The 24,615-nt window shown below is 36.8% G+C and overlaps 1 protein-coding gene across 2 annotated transcripts in view; it reads left to right on the forward strand.

Moving 5' to 3' along the window:
* Nucleotides 1–24,615, forward strand: part of ASIC5 (acid sensing ion channel subunit family member 5) — a 77,823-nt gene that overhangs the window by 25,812 nt on the left and 27,396 nt on the right. The window contains exons 1-4 of one of the 2 annotated variants that reach the window (XM_066360933.1): nucleotides 6,617–6,812; nucleotides 11,442–11,659; nucleotides 12,601–12,664; nucleotides 15,601–15,907. In XM_066360933.1, coding sequence (XP_066217030.1) covers nucleotides 12,625–12,664; nucleotides 15,601–15,907 — 347 coding nt within the window. In that variant the 5' untranslated portion in view covers nucleotides 6,617–6,812; nucleotides 11,442–11,659; nucleotides 12,601–12,624. Of the gene's footprint in view, nucleotides 1–6,616; nucleotides 6,813–11,441; nucleotides 11,660–12,600; nucleotides 12,665–15,600; nucleotides 15,908–24,615 lie in introns of those variants that run through there. The other variant, XM_066360932.1, reaches the window with a different exon arrangement.

The raw sequence follows: 24,615 nt of genomic DNA on the forward strand, positions 1-24,615 counted from the left end.
AAGCCAAACCAAATGAGGATCCTCAGTGAATACTTACTCAGCTCGAGCTGTCCCTCCGGTCTTCTACCCAAAACTCTGCCGAGGGAGAATCCTGGACGAGCCCCCCAAAATGTTGCATCCACTGGGTACGAGAACAAACGTTGGAGACTTTCAGGAGCTTAGATTGTACTTTATTGGCCAAGTTTAACCTGCACAGGGGCGAACTCCCAAGGTGTCCGGAGACACCATACTCACAAGGAGCTGCAAACGAGAGTCGCGCCTGGTGCTTACAACTAGGTCCTTATATATCCTAAGTGAGCAAGCATTACACAGAAGCGGATGTGGCAGTTAGCTATTTTCTAGGGAGGTCGCATGTAGCATAGCAACAGGGGCAGGGTTTAGCTTAGTGGCGAATTTCAAACATAAACTTCTGATAAGGGTTTCTGACCAATAGAATGCAGGATGTTTGTCCTCCTTTGTGCTGATCTTCTTAGTTCTCAGCCTCACAGGGGCCCTATCAGCACCTCCCTGTTCCTGCTCCTTCAATAGTTACACTCTGGCAGCCACAGCACACCTCCCCGAATCTAACAGATGGATATATGAGTCAGATACTGATCTCAATCAATATGTATTTTATTGAGGATTTAGTTGTGCCCAAATTCCCTAAGAAGCTTTATTAATACACTGTAGTTTTATCTCAGTGTATTTAACTCAGTTTTAAAGTTTGGCCTGAAACAAAATACCCCTCACTGACATAGGAGTAAGAGAAATAAAAGTTTCTGTAATCAAAGGCTGGCTGTCCACAAGCAGGTTTAGATCCTGCAAGGCTTCTTAAAACCTTTGAAATTGTCTAAGTGCATGGTAAATAACCAGTTTGAGTGATTTGGCCAAGTCCACAGAAACTTAGCAAAGAACTAGCATTATATAGAACTAAATCTGGGAAAACGTGTGCTGAAATACCCTACAACTGCTTCTACCTCATTGGAATCTTGACATTTCATTTGATGAGTTTAACTTTTCCAGTAGCAAATATGGGGGGGGGGGGGGGAAGAAAAACAAAGAGGAGCTCTGTGATTTTACAATTAGTGGTTGGTGATTGGGTATTATCATTTCTATCCTGTAGTCAAGAGGAAAAAGTGAAGTTGGATTTTTCATTCAGGAAACAGGAGTCTCTCTCATTAGTGGAAAGGGAATTTGAGTTCGCTGTGTGCGGTCTCCTTTGTTGCAGCAATAAACACCACTTCCTAAGACTATTGCTGCATCTGATGCAAACATTAGAGGTAACCTTCCCATACTTCCTTGAAGTCTTCAAGATTTAAGTGAAGTCTTTACTTTGTCACAATGGCTTCTCACAGCACCATCAGCCCACAGTGAAATCAAATTCCTGTGATTTCAGAGGGTTTATTATTTACCTATATGGACAATCTATATGTCTGTTATATAAAAATCATCTGACAAATGTTTATTTTGTTTCTGCATCTAGAGGGCAGGCATTATATCCTCCATAAATTACCATAGCTTGCCTTACTCCTGGTAAACACTATGACATTTTGTAGATTTAATTTAATAATACAAAATAATAGATTTGATTATATAAAAGGTTTTCTTTTTCTTTTTGAATTTATTTTTTAATTTATTTTTTTACAGAGACAGAGAGAGAGTTAGAGAGAGGGATAGATAGGGACAGGCAGACAGGAATGGAGAGAGATGAGAAACATCAATCATCAGTTTTTTCATTGCGACACCTTAGTTGTTCATTGATTGCTTTCTCATATGTGCCTTGACCACGGGCCTTCAGCAGACCAAGTAACCCCTTGCTCGAGCCACCGACCTTGGGTCCAAGCTGGTGAGCTTTTGCTCAAACCAGATAAACCCGCACTCAAGTTAGCGACCTCAGGGTCTCGAACCTGGGACCTTCCGCATCCCAGTCCGACACTCTATCCACTGCGCCACCACCTTGTCAGGTTAAAAGGTTTTCTTAATGATGCTTGTAAAGCCAGTAGCCATGGCCACCATCACAGCCTCCTGGACAATGTAGGTTCGCATTTGATTTGGACAGTCGGTAATGAAACAACGAAGACAGAACTGGTGGGCCATTAGCTTTAATCCTGGCTTGTACCAGCGGGCAAGTAAAAACACACACTGGGCTCCAAAACTCACTCATTCAGTGCTCACAAAGCTACTGACTTATTTGAGTTTCCTAGAATCAAAGGTTTCTAGCTCAGTAGCCTTATTCACTTCTGTTCCCCATCTCCTTCATTCTGCACAAACTCTGCACAAACTGGCTTTTCCTTCAGCACTCCACCATCTTGGCTGCTTCTCCTGGCCTCCTCCATGTGGTCTTTCTCTGCTCTCCTCTCTAATGCTAATCTCAAGAACCAAGAGAGAGCAAGCTCCCAGTCTGCCCCACTTTATAGTATAGAAATCCAAACCTTTAATCCAATATACAAACAAGGAAGTCTCTGATACAAAGTCACTTATCTGAGGCATAATGGGATTCCTCATGAGAGTGCACCACCCACATCATTCAATCAGTCAAGGGTGTGGGAAAATCTTAGTTTTAAACTAAACCTTAGGCTATAATGACTGGCCTGCTTACAGCCTGTCCCCCACACACAATGCAAACTAAAAGCAAGCAAACATATATGTCATATTTAAAAACTTATTTGACCAACGGCACATTCAATCCATTGCAAACACAATGTTCTTTCTACTCTCTTATGCTGCTTTCCAGTGATAAAGTACTTTTGTCTCCTAAAAAGTTTTTTATCTTTGTATTTGTTCAAACTGTTAAGCAAAGTATAGCCAACCTGATGAACTGTAAAATAGTAAGTAGAAAACCACAAAGTATATTTAAAAAAGTATGTTAAAATTCTAAATCAAAATTTATAAATGTCAGAAAATTAATATTCCCCTAATATTTTTAAGTTAAATTATCATTCTGGCTTGAGGGAGTTGTTGGGCAGATAAATTTTCTTTTCTCATCCTTATTGTTAAATATGCCGCTGCCCACGTGGATGGTCATCAGCTAGGTGATAACATTAATTGCCCTTCTTGTTTGGAAGGGGCGTGGTTGTGCTAATGTGTGTTGGGGGAGGACTTGCGTGCCAAAAGGTTTTAAAAGGTGCAGCTAGGAGGCCATTTGGGAGTGTAAAACCAGTAGCCACGGCCACCATCACAGCTGCCTGGCCCATGCAGGTTCCCATTAGATTTGGACAGATGGTAATGAAACAATGTAGCCAAAAACTGGTGGGCCATCAGCTTTAATGCTAGCTTGCACCCCCCCCCACCCCCCCACCCCCACCCCCGGCAAGAAATACACACAGTGGGAAGACACTTCCCTTTCCATTAGGGCTCCCAAAGCCACTGACTTATCCGAATTTCCTAGAATCAAAGGTTCCTACCTCACCAGCCTTATTCACTTCTGTTCCCCATCTCCTTCTCTCTGCACAAACTCTGCACAAACCGGCTTCTCCCTCAGCACTCTGCCATTTTGGCTGCCTCTTCTCTCTTCCATATGGCCTTTGTCTGCTCTCTCCTCTAATGCTAATCTCAGGAACAGAGAGAGAGCAAGCTCCCAGTCTACCCTCATTTTATAGTATAGAAATCAAAACCTTTAATCCAATATACAAATAAGGAAGTCTCTGATACAAAGTCACTTATCTGAGGCATAATGGGATTCCTCATGAGAGTGCACCACCCCATATTATGCAATCAGTCAGGGGTGTGGGGAAAAGCTTAGTCTTAAAACTAAGCCGTAGGCTATAATGTCCGGGCCTGCTTACAGCCTGTTCCCCACACTCAATACAAACTATAAGTGAGCAAACATGTATATCATATTTTAAATCTTATTTAACCAACAGGGAGAATGGCCACGTTCTTGTAGGGAGGAGTAGCCCATGCTGGAGGCAGGGCAGGGAAGCCACATGGAGGAGGCAGCCAAAATGGCAGATTAGGGGAAGGAGAAGCCAGTTTGTGGAGGAGAAGGAGATGGGGAACAGAAGTGAATAAGACTGGAGAGATTTTAGCCTTTGATTCTAGGAAAACTCAGATGAGTCTGTGGCTTTGGGAGCCCTGAATGGAAAGGGAAGTATTTCCAGCTATGTGTATATTCTTGACTGCTGGGTGCGAGCTAGAATTAAAGAAAATTGGATCACCAGTTTTCGACTCTGTTAATTTCTTACCATCTGTCCAAATCAAACCTGAAACTGCGTTGGCCAGGCGGTTTTGATGGCAGCCAAGGTTATTGGCCATACAGAAGTTGTGATTGATTTTAAGCAGAAGCTTTTCACCTCAGACTAAAAAGGCTAGTATTGTACAAAATTCTGCTGCTGTCATCCAAGGAAGAGATATCATTTTACAGAAGGGAAAGAACCATGAGTCTCTACTGATTATGAAATCCACTTCACACATCAGTAGCAATTTCTCATCAGCTTTGCAAATCTGCTTATGTCAATAGATCCCAGCTTTCTTCAGCCACCTGCTCTGATGTCTAGTTTGAGAAACCTGTTTTTCCCAGACAAGCCTGGTGATTGCTTTGTAGACAGTGAATTCTCACAATTATTATGGTAAAAGAGAAAAACGTTTCCCCTGATTTTTATAGCCCCTGACTGTGTCTGAAAGTTAAACTGACAAAGACAGGTTAACAGGAGAAAAATATACAAATTTTATTACATTTTTACTTGTACAGGGAAGACTTCACAAGAGAATGAAGACCAGAAGTGACCAGAGCAGAAAGCTTCTATGCATTTTAAACAAAGAAACCAAAAAAAAAGTGAATAATTAATAAAATAAAGGGGTGTGGCTTGGGAGGAATAAATGGTGACGAAGTAACTAGGAAAATAAGGGTTAGTTTAACAAGGCTTGTTTAAAGACTCTGTAGCTGCCTTCTCTAGACTTATGAGAATCTGCCCCTAGAAAAGGGAGAAGTTATTTCCTGCTTGTAGGCCAAAAAAGGGAGATTTTTCAGTATTTATTACTTCTTAATTAATTTTAGCTCCAAATAATTTTTATGTCAAAGAAGCACATTTTAGAGTGACATATTCTGCTTTCCTTCATTATTCACCTCTAGGTCACTCTAGTTGTCCTTTGTATTTATTATATAACTAGGTATTTCAAAACACGCACATACACCCCTGAAACAGTCTCAATCAGCAATTTATTTGAAAAAACCTCATGTTTTGTTCAATAGAGAGGTTATATCAGTGTGAAAGACCTCAAGGAAACAATTAGGTATGATAATTTTTATTTATACAAAAATACACATAGTATAACAAAAATATCAATACAAAAACCTACCAAGTCAAAAAAAAAAGTTATAGGTTTCCACCTCCCATAAATATTTAATCATTAATTTGGTCATATGCTCCCCAAATTGCCCCTTGTCTAGAAAAAATAGTTACTTTTAATATTATAATTTTAGGCAAATATGTTTTACTTACACTGAATAGTGTAAATATGTACATATTTGACCATGTTTATGACATAATTCTTCAATTTCAGCATTGACATTCATATCTGAAGACCTGTATGCAAATTAGTCTCTCTTGATTAGGCAGTTACTATTTTATCTACTGAAAACCTACTCTAAAGATACTGCTTCCTAAAGAAGACCTCTCCAGTATGGCTATCTTTCCCCCTCCAGCCCTTGTACCATGAGGGTTAAAAATTCTACTAACTTCTCTCCAAAGAGTTATACCGATGGCCAATAAACATATGAAAAAATATTCAGCATCATTATGTTATATTTAAACAGCGAGAAAGAGACATTTGCCACACAATTAAGTAGTCAAATTAAGGAGTCTTTATTGCAAAAAGCCAGAGACCAAAGGGGGAACCAGAATTTCAAAAACTGGAGGTCCCAAACATACTCAGGAGCAAGCTTTAAAAGCAAAATTACATTCTGGCCAGTGTATGGGGAGGAGGGGAAGCCTAGCAGTAAAACAAAGATGTGAAACACCATTTCCTGTGAATGAAAGACTGTCAATCTCACCTGCCATGTTTTACTTCTTTTTATTTTTCCCCTGGCACATTCTATCTTGTAATGCATTACGTAACTTACTGATTAAGTTTATTGCCATCTACTAAACTAGAATCTCTGTGAAAATAGGGATCTTTGTTGTACTCACTAGTGCATTCTACACATCTGGCTGCAGCATTTGGACTGCACTGGGCTTTCTAGCTTTGTTTTTTTAACTAATGGAGATGAATTTTCTTTTTTTTTAATTATAAGAGCTTTATTTTATTTTAATTTTTATTAAATTCATTGAGGTGACATTGTTTGATAAAATTATATAGGTGTCAGGTTAGGTATTCAGTAATATCTTTATTGAATAAAGGTAATTAATTATTCCTGGGAATTTAATGCTAAACCCAATTACAGTATAAACAATATTTCTTAATTCTTCTTGATTTACTGGAAACATTACAAAAATTTCAACCTTGTGTTGTGACATAGATGTTGCAGAATTACTTCTAATCATTGCAATAATGTTTATTCTACATATACAACATCAGTGGTCACCTTTGAAAGACAGAAAAACTAGGCTATATAGGCAGGATTAAAATTCTTGAATTTGTTAAAGAACCTTACAACTTTTTAAGAATCCTCGGTTAAAATCCATTTGACTTTTCCTCAGTGTGTGTACTCGCTCCCTACGACAGCTTTTACAAGTTACCACAAACATGCCAGCTGAAAACAACAGAAATTTGTTCTCTCACAGTTCCCCTGAAGTCCTAAAGAAAATGCTACCAAGATCACACTCTCACCAAAGGTTCCAGGGAAGAACCCTTCCTCGCCTCTTCCGGCTTCTGGTGGCTTCCGGAGTTTCTTGGTTTGTAGCAGTGTAACCCTAATGTCCACCTCCTTCTTCTCACAGCCTTCCTCTCTGAATGCTTCTGTGTTTAAATCTCCTTCTCTTTTCTCTATAACAACAACAGTCACTGGATTTATAGCTCACCCTAAATTCAAAATGATTTCATTTTGAGACCTTTAGTTACAGCTACAAAGACTTTTTTTTCTTTTGTACTTAAAAAAAATTTTATTTAGAAAATTAAATTTAGTAGGGTGACATTGATTAATAAGAGTACATAGGTATCAGGTAAACATTTATATAGGCAAAGACTTTTTGAATAAGGTCACATTTAGGTTCTGAGTGGACATGAATTCCAGAGAACACTTTTTATTTCACTGTAATGTCTAACATCTACATGGAAAAAAATGTTTAAATCATTTCTATTATATTATCTTTCATGATTTGAGCCTTTGGAATGTTTAGTTTTGCATGTTGCCATCTTTGAGTTGTTTGTTTGCTTATTTGTTTTGATTTCTTGATTGTAAGATGTGTTGAGCACACAACTTCTAATTTTCCTATGAAATAGTCCCTAAAAGCATGAATATAATGAATGTCAAATCAATGTTTTTGTTCTAAGTAATTGGAAGGCAGGTAAAATTCTCATAAATGATCTTTTGCACAAAGAGATAAGAGATCTGAATTGAGAAAACAAACACAGTCATAAAATTGCGAGGAGAATGTTCGGATACTTTGACCCTGTGCTGGTAACCTTGACTCATGACGCCATGCACTGTACGGGCACATAATTTTGCAACCTCCTGGGTGGGCAGGTTAAGCATTAGTAGAGCCCTTCCTCCTACCTTGACCAATGCCAAGAACATTTTCAGTACTGTGCTTGCTGACAATGTGTCTAGAACTGAGTGACAAACAGAAACCTCCCACAGACTGAGCCTGTCCCAGACCACGGCAGGGAATTGCAATTAGAAAACTCATAACATTAATAGTGAAATTATATACACATAACACAGCATTATAGAGAATAGGACAACAAATCCTGGAGGGAAGGGGGAGGCATTGGGGGGAGGGGGCATAGATGGGAGACGAGGGGGAATAAGGGAGTGGGGGAGATATATTCAGTGGGACGCTTGAACCTATGTAAACACAAATTAAAATCATAAAAAAAAACCCCAATGGATACAAATAAAAAAACAAAACAAAATTCATTAACAGATTATTCAAAACACACCAGCCAGGGATGGGTTTTCTGAATATACAGATAATTAGGATATATCCATGGAATACTGAATATATGCTTGTTAATGATGTCACGGATATGTAACATTTTCTTCTATAGGGGTTCAGAACAGGTTTCCCCAAAATATGGCACTTTAGTATGTGAAGCATTTTGAGCTAAAGGTGATCCAAAATCTGTGGGTTCATGAGGAACTTTTACCTCTCCTTTACAGAACTGAAATTAGGGGCCTTGCCGATAATAAAAGTAATCATCAGAAATAAGTTTTTATGACCTATCTAGAGCCAAACAAACTTCTAATTACTGAACTTCTGCCCGTCTCATGATCTTGAAATGACTCTCCCCCCTCTAAAGCCCCATGACATCTTGCCCCATCCTTAGCTCAGAATGTCATCAATACCTCATCTTCCTTCTGTCTCTGAACTTCTCGTGGATATGGGGTCTCTGATGATCACATGAATGTGGGCTTCCCGTACATATGCATGTAATTAAATTTGGTTATTTTCTCTTTTTAACCTGACTCAAGTCTATTTGACTATGACACCAGGTGAGAGAATATTGAGAGTAGGGGAACATTTTTCCACACCAAACGCTGGTGCTGTGAGCAGGCTCTCTTACCAGCTGGGCACCGCTCACATCTAATGCTGTTCAGCAGAGAGACCCTGTGACCTCCAGCACGAGCCAGCAAAAGCAGAAAATTTTGCTAGGTGAGACTCCCAGATTTCTACTTGCAGCATTTGGTAGAAGCAGAATGATGAAAGTCCCCCGCCCTTTTTAAAATTACATTAGAAAGAGAAAATATTTATCAAACTAGTTTCTTGGGCTTAGGAACTATTGATTGTTTGCTATGAGTACTCACAGGTTTTGGTAATTCTGTTTGTCCCTCTCTGTCTGTTCTTTCTCCCTTTATCTTGTGATACATCCTGAGAGCTTGGCCTTATGATCGGGGAGAATCTTTTCTCACTGACCTTCATCATGCAGAGGGTGTGCTTACCAGGGTGCACCTTGGTCTCTGCCTGCCTGTGCCAAGCTCTCAAGGGAGATTTTGTGTCTGTCTGTCTGTTTCCTCCCAGAGATGGTGAAACAGGACTCCTCATTCTGTTTTCTTCCAGTGAGAGGATGCAGGCATCCACATAGGCTCTGGATCCCAACTCAGGGAATCTAAACATCCCATTCAAAAACAGGGAAAATGTGACCTTTCTGTGTTTTGGAAAGGCTATTTCTAACTCTGGGAGAGAGCTTTGTCTCGTGAGAGTTTCATCTTTGAGCACTTTCTTTTGTGGATGTTTCTGGTTTCCATAGTTAAGTCATCAAAAAGTTTACTGGTTTGAGTCACTATTAAGATTCTACTTGTTAAGGTCAGACAACGCTTCTTTGAATTGAAAAAAAAAACTTCTAAATGAAAGAAAGAAAGAGAGAGAGAGAGAGAGAAGGAAGGAAGGAAAGAAGGAAGGAGGAAGGAAGGAAGGAAGGAAGGAAGGAAGGAAGGAAGGAAGGAAGGAAGGAAGGAAGGAAGGAAGGGAGTTTTTAGAGGACTCTTATGTTGTTAGAATGGCTAGTAATTAAGACTCCCTTAAGCTGGAATGACAGCAATTAGAAAAAAATCAAGTCCACTCAGACCCCTTCTTATTTTCCTTCAAATATTTGCAGATATTGTAAAAGATCAGGACATCAGAAGTATAACTGTCTCACATTTAATCAGGAAAAGGAATAAAAGAAAAAGAACAGCAAAATCTTAGTAAAAGAAAACCTGAAAGTTTTATATGCTAAGAACTCAGCTTGGTAACAGTCAGGGTGGAAGTCCCAAACTATGGCCAGGCAGAAAGATGAACTAGACTCAATTTACATCTAGGAGCCTACCAATTTATCTCCAGCCCTCAAGGAAATTAAAACCTAAAATTATACTGGCTGTTATGAGGAATGTCCCAGTTAGTTTAGCAGGCGTCCCCAAACTACGGCCGGCCCGCGGGCCACATGCGGCCCCCTGAGGCCATTTATCCGCCCCCCCGCCCCCCCCCACCCCCACCACACACACACTTCCGGAAGGGGCACCTCTTTCATTGGTGGTCAGTGAGAGGAGCACTGTATGTGGCAGCCCTCCAACGGTCTGAGGGACAGTGAACTGGCCCCCTGTGTAAAAAGTTTGGGGCCCCTTGGATTAGAGCATTTAAAAGTGCACTCAAAAGGAAAGAACTTCCAAATCAAAGAAACAGAATGAGATGCTTATTTTTAAATATTGATAAGGGTAAAACAAAGAGAAAACAAAAGAAGAATCACAGGGTGGAAATCTTTAGATGGTTATTAAAAAGCAGGGAGGGAATAAATAAAACAGACACTGATATGGTTAAAACAAAAATTTTAACAGTACTGAAAAGTCAGGATGGGCCCAAATGACCTCCTGTCGGTCCCCCAACGTTGTAAGGCAATCCCGGTCAGGGCATGTACTGGAATCAACTAAGGAATGCATAAATAAGTGGAACAGCACATTGATGCTTCTCTCTGTCTTCTTCCCATCCTCTCTTTCTAAAATCAAACGGGAAAAAGAAAAGCTGGAAGACAGAGATTAGAATGAGTACCCTGACTAGCCAGCTCTTACAACAGTGGTTAGCCCACTTTATTAAGTTAGATTGACAAAAGGGTCCTTGGCTTGCATCCTCATTGGAAACTCAAAGCTTTTTTTTTTTTTTAAACAGAAGACTGGGTAAAATTAGTCTAGGAATAAGAAAGAAAATTGTCCAAAACTCCTTGATATGGGAATTCCATAAACTGTGGTACCAAACTCACTGGTGAAGATCTGACTCAGACTACAATTAGATTTTAAATAAATATATATATATATATATTATATATATATAATATATATAATATATATATAATTCTAAAGATTGATAAAATTATACAAATTGAAATGTTCAAACATGATTTCTGTAAAGATGTTATGTTACCTGAATGTTTTATAGGCATGGATATTATACCTGGCCAAGGATAATTTTTCTACCCAGAATTCTAAATCCAAAACCTGTAGATAAAATCTAAATGGAGTCTGTAGATAAGAATGTAAGAATTGATGGAATGAAAGTAAAAGTTCCTGGGCAAATCGGTATATTTTGAACAGTCTTTATGTGACATGATTGTGGAAATAGACCTGTGTCTTACCTAATATTGTAAAACAGAAAACATTGAACCTACCCTTTAAATAATAGTAATTAGATATGCTGAAGAAAGTACATTTTTTATAGCTTCATTGAAAGATTTGTTGCAAATGGCTAAGGAAATTTTAAGAGAATAAGAGGTACCTAACATAAAACTAGGTACCGAGAGGGAGAGAAGCAGATTAAGGATGAATGCGGCTGCACAGATACGTCAGCGTATGATACCATCTGAGAAATTTCGAATAACTGCCCTTACTTTTCCAGTCTTTGTGAAACCGGAAATGCAGCTCGAGTGGCCATTCAAAAGCCTTCCCGTCTTTACCGCCTTCAATTTCTAAAACAGAAGGGTAAAAAGGAGGAAAAAGAAATTTTGTTTGTAAAGTACAACTACAGAAGCACTCGTACCCAGAATCTAGCCACACGTTCTATAATATTGTCTTCTCCATAAAAATGAGTAAGAAAAACTTCAACCAACTACACAGGTAACCTTAATTTATTCCATCTGCCAGAAACAGTTTGGATCCAGCTGCTCTTTCATTTAAATACCTTGAATTTTTTTAGTTTGTTTCTATACAATATGAGTTTCAACTTGTAGTACTGGATTTCTAAGAAAATACAGACATCAAATATATGTAATTATATGAATGAGGAGTGGTTATATATAAATACTTATAAAAGACTTTCATGGCAACTAAGAGGCTGAAATAGAGATGCATGTAATTCCTCAGCTTGGTCAGGAGATGGTGCTGTTAATACACCATAATGCATATTCTCTAGTTTATAATTTCATGTAAAAAAAATCTAGTAATTCCTAAAAAGTGTTATTATGAACACATAATTGGTCTTTGTGCTTTATTGAGTTTATATGCTATCAATTCTCTCTTCTTGTGGAGATATTTTCTGCTATTTTATTGTCATTTTTATTCATTACTACAGTATTTTTTGTAACCTCTTCTTATTAAAAACCTTCCACTAAGAAAAGAGATCTTTACCCCCAAGATTTCACTCCAACTGTGCTTTGATTCAAACTTGTATATAGAGAGAGGTGGAAATAAAGAGACTCTGACAGGTGAGTCCCTTAGTTGTTTGCTAGCCTGGTCAGGGATACTTGTGAGGATTGTCTCTGCTTCTGAGAAAATGATTTCTTAATTCTATTTTGAGGGGTTCCCCTCAATGATAGCTTCTCTTCTGTCCTTATATGCACAAAGCTGGTTCTGGTATCGTTTTTGATTTCCAAAGTATATGATTTTTGAGGCAAAACATAGCAACACAAACATTTAAATTGCTCCGGTGTGTGTATGTGTGTGTGTGTGTGTGTGTGTGTGTGTGTGTGTGTGTGTGTGTTTTACAACCTCAACTGCTGTATTTAATATAAAGCCCACAAAGGAACATGGTTATTGATGAAAACTGGATATACCCCAAGGTCTCCTGCTTATTGAAATTACCAATGGAGCACACTGAAAAATCAAAAGTCTATTCTGAGAAAGGTGGGTAGAGACTAAAATTCTCAAAACTGTTACAATTGTCATTTCTAGAGGCTAGAAATTAGCAAAGGAAAAAGTGGAATGTTGGTTTTTTTTTTCATTTGGAAAATTTTCTTTCTGCTATTTATTTGAGTATAATACAAGAAATATAGTTTTGGTTATTTATGGATCATCTAGAAGAAGTCAAAAATTGTTTTTCAAATATTACTATATACTAGAAGATTTGTAGTTGTTCTATTTTGGTAGGCGTTGTTTCTGTTTTCTATTTATCAAGTGCCTATCAGTTTTATTTTTTAAAAATAAGACATTATTTGATGTTCTTCAAAGTGTTTCTATAAAGATTAGTATTCAATACAAGGGCCACTTCCCATAATTACATAATGTATATGTCAGTCAGGAAAATAAGACGTTTCCTGCTTTGTAGGATAAGGGGCTGTTTACTAAACTAATTCTAATCTTTCTCATAGTGATACATCACCTTATTTCTTCACTCTTGGTCTCAATATTTTGAAAAGCTCTTTTTAAACCTTAGCAAATAACTAGGAATATTACAGTATAGCCAAAGCAATTATCAAGAAGTAGTCTATATATTTTTTCATTTAAAATGTTTATTTTTAATTTATTGCATTGATATGGTTTCAAGTAAGAAGTAGGTCTATATTCAATGAGATCATTTTTTGACAGATAAAGTTGAAACGTATTTTTCAGGGTAATACTTGCAAGCAGCAATGCTTTGCTTGGCCAGTTACTGGTTCCTAGACTACTTTCCCATCTAACAGCTTTGGGCTGGTGCCCAGAAACTGAGCCGTCCTTTTGTCAGAGTTCTTCATATGTGTTTGTAACTAATGGCTAAATAATACACAAGAGAGCATTATTAAACTTATTTTGCTAATAAATAATAATAGTTTCTCTCACGTCTCTGATTTTGTCTTCGGACTATGCCAATTACTAGATAGATGATAGGTGATAGATAGATAGATAGATAGATAGATAGATAGATAGATAGATAGATAGATAGATAGATAATAGATAGATGATAATAGATAGATAGATAGATAGATAGATAGATAGATAGATAGATAGATAGATAGATAGATAGATACATCCTAATTTGATATTAAAAACTGTACGTGGGGTTACTCTAAATTTTAGTCAAAATTCAAACTACTCAGTGTATAGTCTCCGTAAAATAATCATAGTACAATTTGTAATTGTGTCCTTACATTTTGCAGTCAAATTTTGGTTTCTTAGAAAATGTTTATATATGTATTATTATATATCCATGGCTTAAGCTTAGCTAATTGATTGGAGACTTATAAAGTATTAAATAATGATTTATGATGAATAACATTTGAAACCTATTAGAAGTATGTTAATACTGATTAGTTGGCAAAAATAATACTGAATTAAAGCAAAACATAAAAGTTACTTCAACCTAATTATTAGCATTTATGAGACCATTAAGAACTCATTTCTTAAATAAAAATGTTAGACATTATTTAAAAATTTGCCGCATATTTGATCATTTACCTCATCCCTGCTAAATTTATGGAATAACAAAAATAGCTGATTTTGAATGCTTATCAGGTAATGTGCCAAACTGTTCCTTGGTGTTATCTTATTTAAAACAACAAACTAATGTGGCAGGGACTACTGTTCCCATGTGACAGCTCAGGAACAAAGAATTAGAGCAGGGGTCTGGAACCTTTTTGGCTGAGAGAGCCATAAACGCCACATATTTTAAAATGTAATTCCATGAGAGCCATACAATGACCCGTGTACGTTACGCATTATCCAATAAAAATTTGGTGTTGTCCCAGAGGACAGCTGTGATTGGCTCCAGCCACCCGCAACCATGAACATGAGCGGTAGGAAATGAATGGATTGTAATACATGAGAATATTTTATATTTTTAATGTTATTATTTTTTTTATTAAAGATTTGTCTGCAAGCCAGATGCAGCCATCAAAAGAGCCACATCTGGCTCACGAGCCATAGGTTCCCGACCCCTGAATTAGAGAGATTAAGAAACTTGGCTAAAGACACACAGATTATCAGAGGTGAGGCCTGGACCGGAAACCACGTCTTTCCATTCCCAAGGCCATGTCATACTCTGAAATATACTGAAGCCCTCTCTCAGCAAAAAGATTCTCTATATCTTCTACAGATAATTAAAAACAAATTAAATCAAAAAGATTTCTGAATATGTTATAGGTTATCATAAAATGTTAAGGCTACATTTACTGAATCTTTCTCAATCAGTATCAATAAACATGATTTGATTGGTTATTGACAGTCTTGAAAAAAAATGAATTTGTTTCCTAAAGAAGTAGAAAATAGATTACTTAACTGATAATGCAGCTTTCAATATTCTAACTAAATAACCAAGTGAAGTCAAATAGCTGTATATCAAAGCATGTGGCCCTATGGGAGCTCCAGCCAGCCATACAATACACCACCAGAGGACTAAGATCAGTTGAAGAACAGCTTGCTTTTTAGCCCCAGGTATGACTCTCAAAAGAATCCATCTGATCTTATTTATGGCATCCGAGGAACTTTGTGATTCTTCAGATTGAAAGAGTATTTTAAAATTTAGAGATACTTTGTAAAGATGACGCGTTGTAAGCAACTTATTCAAGGTGAGTTGATTTTGAAATCGGACATAACAACATATAAGTATGATGGAACTTGTACATTGGCATTAACAAGAAGCATTCTGTGAATAACTTAAGCATATTTTTCTTCAACCCATGTAGTCAATATGGCTACTTCTTGAATCCTGAATAGATTATACAAATCATGAAGACATTTTATGTATTACACATAAAAAGAGTAACCTGTTTACATTTTTATGTGTGTTGTGGTCTTTACAGAGAGCATTAAGGTTTCCTAACTCATTACTTTTTTTTATTTAATTATTTTATGGGCAAAACCTTAAGGACTCTTGGAAAAGATAAAGCTCTGTCTTTCAAAGAAACCACTGCCATCTCCTACGGATCGAAAGAAGTTTGACCACGACTTTGCCATCTCCACTTCCTTTCATGGGGTACATAATATAGTTCGGAACCGGAACAAAATACGCAAGGTGATCTGGTTGGTGGTGGTCTTGGGCTCAGTCTCATTGGTGGTGTGGCAGATCTACAGTCGCTTGGTCAACTACTTCACATGGCCGACCACAACGTCTGTGGAGGTTCAATATGTGGAAAAGATAGAGTTCCCAGCTGTGACATTCTGTAATTTGAACAGGTAAATATTACTCTTTTAATAATAATGAGTCTTTATGAACTTTGGAAGTGTACCCTTCCTTGAGTGACTGAAACAGAGTTTTATTAGGCATTATTTAACACATAAAATAATCTAGTTCTTACATTGTGCTTAAAGATACAAATTTAAGGAGCAAAAAGAGTTTATTGATTTTTTTAATTTATTTTTCTTCTTTTCTTTCTACCTTTCTATTTTCCATAATTTTTTTTTCCAGAGAGAGAGAGAGATAGACAGGGACAGACAGACAGGAACGGAGAGAGATGAGAAGCATCAATCATTAGTTTTTCATTGCGCGTTGCGACACCTTAGTTGTTCATTGATTGCTTTCTCATATGTGCCTTGACTGCGGGCCTTCAGCAGACCGAGTAACCCCTTGCTGGAGCCAGCAACCTTGGGTTCAAGCTGGTGAGCTTTTTGCTCAAACCAGATGAGTCCATGCTCAATCTGGCGACCTCGGGGTCTTGAACCTGGGTCCTCTGCATCCCAGTCTGACGTTCTATCCACTGCGCCACCGCCTGGTCAGGCTACTTTCCATAATTATATGCTAGGCATATAACCCTTTCATTCAACAGATTTAAAAATGTTGATCCTAAAAAAAAAAAATCTTGATCTTCGCATTTTAAAAGTGTAATTAGTGAAAAAGAGCACAACAAACCATCACAATGCAATATGTATGATAATTGTATGATCCAATAATGGTATGGGCAGGGATTCTGAGGGCATAGCAGGTGATAGTCTCTGTCTGAGGTTTCATGAAAGTCAGAATATTAAAGGATGAATAGGCACTTTTTAGGTGGAGATGAGGAATAACTTAAAGAGAAAACTACTGCACAAAAGTTTGGACATATGAAATGTCCTGATGTATATACGATAAGATAATGGAAGAAACAGAGGCAGGGCTATCGTCATGGATATGTAACCGGTGCAGCCACACAAGGCCCTGACATTTGGTTTAATATTCTGCTGTCACTGTCTTAAGTACTTGACTACAACTTCTCCCAGAACACCACAGTTTCCTGACTATGTACCAGGTCTGCTGTGGAAAGGGCATCTTTCACCCAGCGGCCCTTCCAGGCAAAGCCCTGCAATCGGCTCTGATCAAACCTGAAAGCTCACATTTAAGATTTTCCCCTGGCAGGGAGTGTGTGTGTGGGTGGGGTAAGGCTGGGGGTTCCTTAACATCCACTACTTCTTTATCAGCTATTTGACCATGGACAAATCACTTCACCTTTTTAGCTTCCATCCTTGTGTGTATAAAATGATATAATATTGTCTACTTCACATGTTTGTTGTTACATTAGAGGAGGTAACAGATGTATCATTCTGTCTCATTCCTGAAGCATTCTTTGGACAGGAACTCAATATATAGTATAGCATGTTTTACAAGAGTTCAGTAAATGTGTCAAGGTTCCAAAAGTAAACACAAGTCAACCCCTTCCAAAAGATTTTCAATGCTATTTTAAATTGTATGCATTTAACAAAAACAAAGATTGATGCAAATATTATTTATTAAAATTAAGTTTCCAAAATGGCAATACGAGGAGCTTCACAAATCCTTTCACCCAGACAAACAACTATAACCAGTAATAATTTACTTTAACAAAAGCATTCATTTAGGAGTGAATCCTACAACATACATATGAAATTCAACAGCAATAAAATTAAGAACCTAATTTTAAAATGTTTTAAAGACTTGAATAACATTTCTTTAAAGAAGACATAGAAATACCCAACAGATATGTGAAAAGGTGCTCAACATTACTAGTCATCAGGGAAATGCAAATCAAAACCACCATTACAGCCTGACCTGTGGTGGCGCAGTGGATAAAGTGTCGACCTGGAACGCTGAGGTCACCGGTTCAAAACCCTGGGCTTACCCGGTCAAGGCACATAAGGGAGTTGATGCTTCCTGCTCCTACCCCCCCCTTCTCTCTCTCTATCTCTTTCTCTCTCTCCCCCCTTCTTCTCTAAAAAAAAATGAATAAATTAAAAAAAAATTTTAAATCACCATTACATTTCACTTTACATTTATTATGGTGGCTATTATCAATAAACCAAAAGACAACAAGTGTTGGTAAGGATGTGAAGGAACTGAAAGCCTTATAGAGAGTTGGCAAGAATGTAAAATTGTACTTCCACTTTGGAAAACATTAAGGTGGTTCCTCAAAAAGTTAAAAGTAGAACAACCATATGATCCAACAATCCCACTTCTAAGTATTTATTCAAAAGCATAAAGGATGATCCAAATCAGGATCTCAAAGATACATTCGCACTTTCATGTTCATTACAGCATTATTCACAGTAGCCAAGATGTAAAAATAGCCTAAATGTCCATTGACAAACACATGGATAAAGAAAATATGATATATGCATACAATGAAATATTATTCAGCCTCTAAAAAGAAGGAAATTCTGCAACATGCAACAAGATGGATAAACTTTAGGACAATGAAATAAGTCAATGATAGAAGCACAAATACTGCATGATTCCCCTTATATGAGTTTTCTAAAATAGTCAAATTTACAAAATCAAAAGAGAAGTGATAGTTGCCAGGGACTGGTAAAGAAAAATAAAAATGAGGAGTTACTAATCAATAAACACTGTTTTATTTAAGTATCACGAACAAGTTCTAGAGATGTGCTGTACACATTATGCTTATAGTCAATAATACTTATACTGTACACTTAAATTTAAGGCAGTAAATGTAATGTTAATATTCTTAACACATAAAATTAAAAAATTAAAGGTAACAGAGAAAAAGAAGAGAATCATTGCAACTACCACAATAATTAACATAAAATAAAATGTACATCAACATATTTTAAAAGCAACCATTAAATGTATAAGGAAATTGTCCTAAGGGAATACAGCAAATAAAGATTTATTCCAGAAAATCTACTAAGTCTTAATAAGAACAGCAAGAATCTGTAGAACTTGAGCCACAAACCACTCCCTCCCTTCTCCTTTCTGCCTCAGCATGATAGAAGCTAATTCCAGATAGGTTCGGTCATCATTCTCTTCCCACTTTTTCATTAAGGGCTATAGCATGCCCTACCTACAAGATGAAGTCTAGGAGATGCAAGTTACCAAATTTGCTCATCTAATCCAGCTCGATGCTGCAAAGGCTAAATTCCAGATGAGTATAGTTTGGGCCTTTTTTTTTATATGTGACTCCCACTTAGAGGTCAAAGCCCTACCCAGAGCATATCAGGCTGTGACACTCAATCATCCTCACCCCAGCCTGCTTATAAGGTATAGCTTCTACATTGATAGATAAAGTCGGAATACTAGGACCTACTACTTTCCCAGAGCCCAGCTGGCGAAGATTTTCCCCAGTGGGAAAGGCAGGCCCTCAGATCAAAGAACTCTGAAACTCTTCCTAAGAGAACTCTACTTATAATAATGTGGTGAAGTTCAAGTCTAACAGAACTTTCAGAAACAAAATAGATTTTGGTGGTAAGCAATTAAGAAAAGGCCAGTAAGCCCATGACAGCAACAAACTAAATGATAGGCCAAGTATATTTGTAGTTAGAATCCAGGAAATAGACATACAAGAAGAGTCCTTTTGAGGTCAGAATAATTCTCTACTGGCCTCAAAATTAGTTCCTTAAGAAGTTAAACTTAATTGGATCCAACTCTGGAACAATTTATACCCTGGTATATTACTAAAAACAATAGAGCTGAAGAGAATGAAAAGACAAGCCATAGACTGAGAGAAATATTTGCAAAGACATATCTGATAAAGGACTGTTACACAAAATATACAAAGAACTATTAAAACTTAAAAATAACAAAATAAACAATTTAGTTTAAAAGAAGACCAAAGACCTTAACAGCCACTTCACCAAAGAAAATATATACATGGCAAGTATGTACGTAAAAAGATGTGCCACGTCATATATTATCAAAAGAATGAAAATTACGGTAATTCACAACGAGATACCAATACACACCTATTAGAATGGCCAAATATGTACAATTACTGAAATAAAAAAAAAAGTCATTAGATTCATTAGAGGAGTTTCACAATAAATTTGAACTGACCAAAAAAAAAAAAAATCAGAAAACTTGAAAATAGATTGATAGAGTATGTGACCTAAAGAATAGGCAAAAAAAGGAATAAAGAAAAATAGTCTCGGGAAAATGTGGGACAATATTAAATATAACAACATATGCAAAATGGAAGTACAGAGGAGAAGTGAGAGAATAGAGTAAAAAAAAAATTCTTTTTAAGTAAGAGAAAGAGAGAGATAGGGACAGACAAACAGAAAGGGAGAGAGATGAGAAGCATCAACTCATAGTTGAGGCACCTTAGTTGTTCACTGATTGCTTTCTCACATATGCCTTGACAGGGGGTCTCCAGCAGAACCAGTGACCCCTTGCTCAAGCCAGAGACTTTGGGCTCAAGCCAGCAGTCATGGGGTCATGTCTATGATCTTACTTTCAAGCCAGGACCCGACTCTCAAGCTGGTGAGCTCATGCTCAAGCCAGTTAAGCCTGTGCTAAAGCCAGTAATCTTGAGGTTTCAAACCTGGGTTCTCAGCATCCCAGGTGAACACTCCATCTACTGCACCACTGCCTGATCAGATTAGACAAAGAATTTTTAAAACATTGAGCCCCCAAATTCCCAAATTTGCAGAAAAGCATTAATCCACACACCCTAGAATTTCAATGAACTTCAAGTAGAATAAAAACACAGAGATTAACAGCCAGGCACATCATTGGGGAATTACAAAAAAAAACAAAGAAAAAAGAGATTCAATATTTTAGAAACTTTAATTGTAGAATAAGGAAATTATTAATTATAAGAGAATTATTCTTCCTTAAGTGACAAAGAATTATTCTTCCTTAGGTGGCAAAGAACTAAGACATGTAAGAATAATAGTTATCTTCAACTCCTAAAACCTAAATTTACAGATAGTATTTATGAGTATTTTACACAACATTGTTCGGCAAATTACGAAAGATCAGGGAAAGAATTCAAGCTATCTACTCTGGTTCTCAAACTAAATGGTCTTCAAGCTTTTTAGTTCATGTGCTATATAACCATGTCTTCCGCTTGCACATCTGAAATTGACATTTACATTTTTAACCATGACTTTAAATAAGCTTATATCTTATTTTTAAGAGATCAAAAATACCATAAATTTTTATAACATAAAACAGGATAAGGATTAACTGTAATAGAAATAAATATTTCATATCAACCCATAAAATTTTAACTACTTTATTTAATAAAGTACACTGATACACATTACGTAAACTTTTTATCTTCAGGCTTTAATTAAATATCTCAATAATCTGGAACACTCATAGAATAACCAAATCACATTTAAAAAACAAATTTTATTGTACTACTTCAGCTTTTCTAAATTTACAAGATCTCAATAAAAGCCCAAATACCCAGTGTTTAACATTCAGCTTTACTCTAACCAGAAATAGGTTTATCACAGGCTAAGTCAGGGGTCCGGAACCTATGGCTCATGAGCCAGATGTGGCTCTTTTGATGGCTGCATCTGGCTCACAGACAAATCTTTAATAAAAAAATAATAATAACATTAAAAATATAAAACATTCTCATGTATTACAATCCATTCATTTCCTACTGCTCATGTTCATGGTTGCAGGTGGCTGGAGCCAATCACAGCTGTCCTCCGGGACAACACCAAATTTTTATTGGATAATGCAAAAATGTACACGGGTCGTTTATGGCTCTCACAGAATTACATTTTAAAATATGTGGCGTTCATGTCTCTCTCAGCCAAAAAGGTTCCCGACCCCTTTTGACAAAGGGGCTAAGACAAAGTTGAAAACAAAGCAAGCTATCATTTAATTACTCCTCTGTAAATAGCCCTGAAGTTGTTTCACACACTAAGATTTGTGATAGGAAAGGTAAAAACTCTTTCATAACGTAGAATAACTATTATGAATGCAGGTTCTTTTTTAAGAGTAGAGGGCCTAGAAATGTATTCCCTTAAAATGTTTTGCTCATGAGTACCCTCAGGCACATGCCCATCCCAATTTGAAAATCATTCTAAGCTGCATTGCTTTCAATTGACACTGCACTTGATTTAACGTTACCATCTAGGGACTGGAAAAGATCTGTTGACAGATCCCTGTTGTTTCCCTCTTTGTGCTGATACACCTTGACATCAGGGACCAATCCCCGAGAAGAGGAATCTCTGCCATGGGATTTGGGATTGTTATGAAAGCTTTACCTTCTTTTGCCAGGGTACTAGTGGCCAATCCAGGTTACATGAAGCTCAGGGTGAATCATTTTTTAATAGTCCCCTACACGATATGGGCAAAAATTTCAGTAACAGTCATGAAAATAAAATGATAATAATGACCTATATGTATTAATTCCAATAAAAAGGTTAAAAAATTAAATAAATATAAAATAAAAATACCAATAAAAATAAAATTGAGATAAGAAAATGTTTAACACTTAAAGTGATTTTCAAATGTCACTGTGTCAAAAATTCCCACTAAAATATCCTGACCATAAAATTTACCATACATTTCCGTATATTTGTTTAAAACAATTACTAAAATTTTTCTTCTACTGACATCAGAGAAAATGACTAGATTAGTGAGTACTGATTTTACTTTATCCCTAGTTTTAAAACAAGTAACTCAAGTTCTGTTTCTTCATCTTTACAATATTCACTGCACTTCTTTGTTTATTTCAAATCTGTGTTTAAATATTAAAAAAGAGTGTGTTACAGGTTAGGAAATAAAAGACAAAATCGTGACTCTCATACAAATATAAAATAAACATGTGTCAAAGATTTTATTAATTAGTGAGAGACTATATGTTAAAATTAGTTCATAGGAGAATGCAAAAAGCATAGTCTTCCACATTTTTCCTCTTCATAAAGTGATTTATAAAATATAAATTTCTTGTTAATACATGATAAACTTAGATTTGTTTCAGTGGGACTCAATTAAGGACTGAGTTAGGCATCAACTTGGACATGAGAAAAAACATTCATTTTGGTCATATAATTTGGAGAAGTATAGTCAGAAGCATTAATATACACAAGAAGGAGTGCTTCACTAATTGGTTATCAGTTACTAAATTGTTCAAACAAGTCACTGAACTGTTATTATTATTTTCTATTATTAGCTTCTTACCAGTATGTTAAATAAAAGTTTAAGGCTAATTATCGCTAAGCAAGATTTCAGAAAGCATATTCTTGGAAGAATTTTGAAGTTTGAACTGAAGTTGAAAATAAACTTGGAGCAAAGCATTTTAGTTTTATGATGAGCACCGCCTCACAGAATTTTTCACTTCCTTTGTTCCAAATAGTGTTAAATTTTATTCATTAAGTTTATTTCATCTACTTAACTTACCCTCATGACTTCAACTGTTATTAATAGGTATAATAAAAAACATTTAAAAAATATTTTAAAATGCACCCCGTTAACCTTTTTTATCCATTGTATTCATACCTCCTACATGCATGCTAATTCCTTCATTTCTCTGCACAATCATCTTGAGAAGAATCTCGTGAACACTGTATGAGGCAGGACTGACTCAGCTTGTGTGGGAATCCGCAGTCACAGGGCGTTGAAGCAGATTCTGTGAGTCAGAGTTAGAAAGCCGAAGTTAAAGGTCCATTGCTCAATTTAGGGCAAAAGAGAAGCAAGGTTGTTAGACATACGGTAGGTAGGTAGAAAATCCCCATGATAGCAGCTTGTTTGCGTCTTTAAAGAAAGGCAAAGTCGGACAAGAGATGTATAAGGTCCTCAACCCTGGGCTGGTGGTTTTAAGAAAGACCTCGCAAAATTGAAAGCTGATTAAAGGTAGGTGTTATATTAGAGACTGCTCATGAAAGCAGTTTCTTATCTCTGGGATTCCCCCCCATACACACACACTTTTGGCTTTGTATATGCTCTGCCTTGACTTGGAAATGGATTAATGTGGCTTGTCTGAGAAAAAGAAAAATTGCATAGAAGATAATATAAAGAAAAGTAAAAATAAAATATAAAATCTGGGACATAAAGGAAACCCAGGAGTGAGGTTTCACACAAGCCACATGGCCCTGTACACTTACCAGGAGTGGATCACACATTTCATTCTATGCTTGCTAGCAGTTAAAGAAAGTTGATTCAGTTTCAAAATGATAGTACCAAAAAACCAATCACATTTTGAACAGAATATAAAGTATGCATGCAAGTAAACAATCATACTTAATGCAAGGCAGAAATTGCTCAGCAAAATAAAAGAATTACAAATTACTTATAGTAGTTACAGCAAATAGATTACATCAGCTTCGATGCCAGGAAAAGATGTTGCAACAATGAAGCATTTATCCAATGAATATTTACCTCATATTCACTACATTTCCGGCACTCTTCTCAATGGTTCAGAAAAGATAATTTAATCATCAAAATAACATTATGAGGTAGGCAGTATTAACAGACATCAACTTTTTTTTTTTTTTTTTTTTTTTTTGTATTTTTTTGAAGCTGGAAACGGGGAGAGACAGTCAGACAGACTCCCGCATGCACCCGACCGGGATCCACCCGGCACGCCCACCATGGGCGAAGCTCTGCCCAGCAGGGGGCGATGCTCTGCCCCTCCGGGGCATCGCTCTGCTGCGACCAGAGCCACTCTAGCGCCTGGGGCAGAGGCCAAGGAGCCATCCCCAGCGCCTGGGCCATCTTTGCTCCAATGGAGCCT

The sequence above is a fragment of the Saccopteryx leptura genome, chromosome 1, assembly GCF_036850995.1.
Source record: "Saccopteryx leptura isolate mSacLep1 chromosome 1, mSacLep1_pri_phased_curated, whole genome shotgun sequence".
NCBI classification, from domain to species: Eukaryota; Metazoa; Chordata; class Mammalia; order Chiroptera; family Emballonuridae; genus Saccopteryx; species Saccopteryx leptura.